Raw genomic sequence first — 1,327 nt, forward strand, 5'->3', positions numbered from 1 at the left:
ACCAACTCACCTACGCCGAGTGTGACGCCCACGCAGTCGCCCACCAACTCGCCGACCAACTCGCCCACGCAGTCGCCAACCCAATCGCCCACGCCGTCGCCGACGCCGAGCGTGACCTCCTACTGTGACGCCGACCAACACGCCCACGCAGTCTCCGACCCAATCGCCGACTCAGTCGCCCACGCAGTCCCCTACGAACTCGCCCACGCAGTCCCCTACGCAGTCGCCGACCCAATCGCCCACCCGGTCGCCGACGCCGAGCGTGACCCCGACCGTGACGCCCACGCAGTCACCGACCCAGTCGCCCACACAGTCACCGACCTGCTCGCCCACCCCGAGCGTGACTCCCACGGTGACCCCAACGCAGTCGCCCACGCAGTCACCCACGCAGTCGCCCACTCAGTCCCCGACCAACTCGCCCACGCAGTCGCCCACCCAATCGCCCACGCCTAGTGTGACTCAGTCGCCCACGCAGTCGCCGACTCAATCACCCACGCGGTCGCCGACGCCGAGCGTGACGCCCACGCAGTCGCCCACCAACTCGCCCACGCGGTCTCCTACTCAGTCGCCCACGCCGAGTGTGACCCCGACCCAGTCGCCCACCAACTCGCCTACGCAATCGCCCACTCAGTCGCCCACGCAGTCACCGACCAACTCGCCCACGCAGTCGCCGACACCCAGCGTGACCCCTACGCACTCACCCACCAACTCGCCGACCAATTCCCCCACGCAGTCGCCCACGCAGTCGCCGACCAACTCTCCGACGCAGTCGCCCACACAGTCGCCCACGCGATCTCCCACCCCAAGCGTGAGCCCTACCCAGTCACCCACGAACTCGCCCACGCAGTCGCCCACCCCAAGCGTGACGCCGACAGTGACGCCGACCCAGTCGCCCACGCAGTCCCCGACTCAGTCGCCTACGCCGAGTGTGACCCCGACCGTGACGCCCACGCCGAGCGTGACGCCGACCCAGTCGCCCACGCAGTCGCCCACCCAGTCACCGACCCAGTCGCCAACGCCGAGCGTGACCCCGACGCCGAGCGTGACGCCCACGCAGTCGCCTACCAACTCGCCGACGCAGTCACCGACGCGGTCGCCTACGCAGTCGCCCACGCAGTCACCGACCAACTCGCCCACGCAGTCGCCTACTCAGTCGCCGACTCAGTCGCCCACGGCAAGCGTGACCCCGACGCCGAGCGTTACTCCCACTCAGTCGCCCACGCAATCGCCTACCCAGTCGCCTACCCAGTCGCCGACCCAGACACCCACGCAGTCACCCACCCCGAGCGTGACTCCAACCCAGTCGCCGACAAAGTCACCCACGCAG

At 69.3% G+C, this 1,327-nt stretch overlaps 1 protein-coding gene across 1 annotated transcript in view; it reads left to right on the forward strand.

Annotated features, from left to right (window-relative positions):
- The window catches only part of ACA1_217780 (Serineaspartate repeat-containing protein I, putative), a gene marked incomplete at both ends in the record, with an annotated part of 8,158 nt that overhangs the window by 3,761 nt on the left and 3,070 nt on the right, over positions 1–1,327 (forward strand). The window contains 2 exons of the mRNA XM_004337150.1: positions 37–352; positions 476–1,314. Coding sequence (XP_004337198.1) covers positions 37–352; positions 476–1,314 — 1,155 coding nt within the window. The remainder of the gene's footprint in view (positions 1–36; positions 353–475; positions 1,315–1,327) is intronic.

This window comes from Acanthamoeba castellanii, assembly GCF_000313135.1.
Source record: "Acanthamoeba castellanii str. Neff unplaced genomic scaffold scf7180000084758, whole genome shotgun sequence".
In the NCBI taxonomy this organism is placed as follows: Eukaryota; Discosea; order Longamoebia; family Acanthamoebidae; genus Acanthamoeba; species Acanthamoeba castellanii.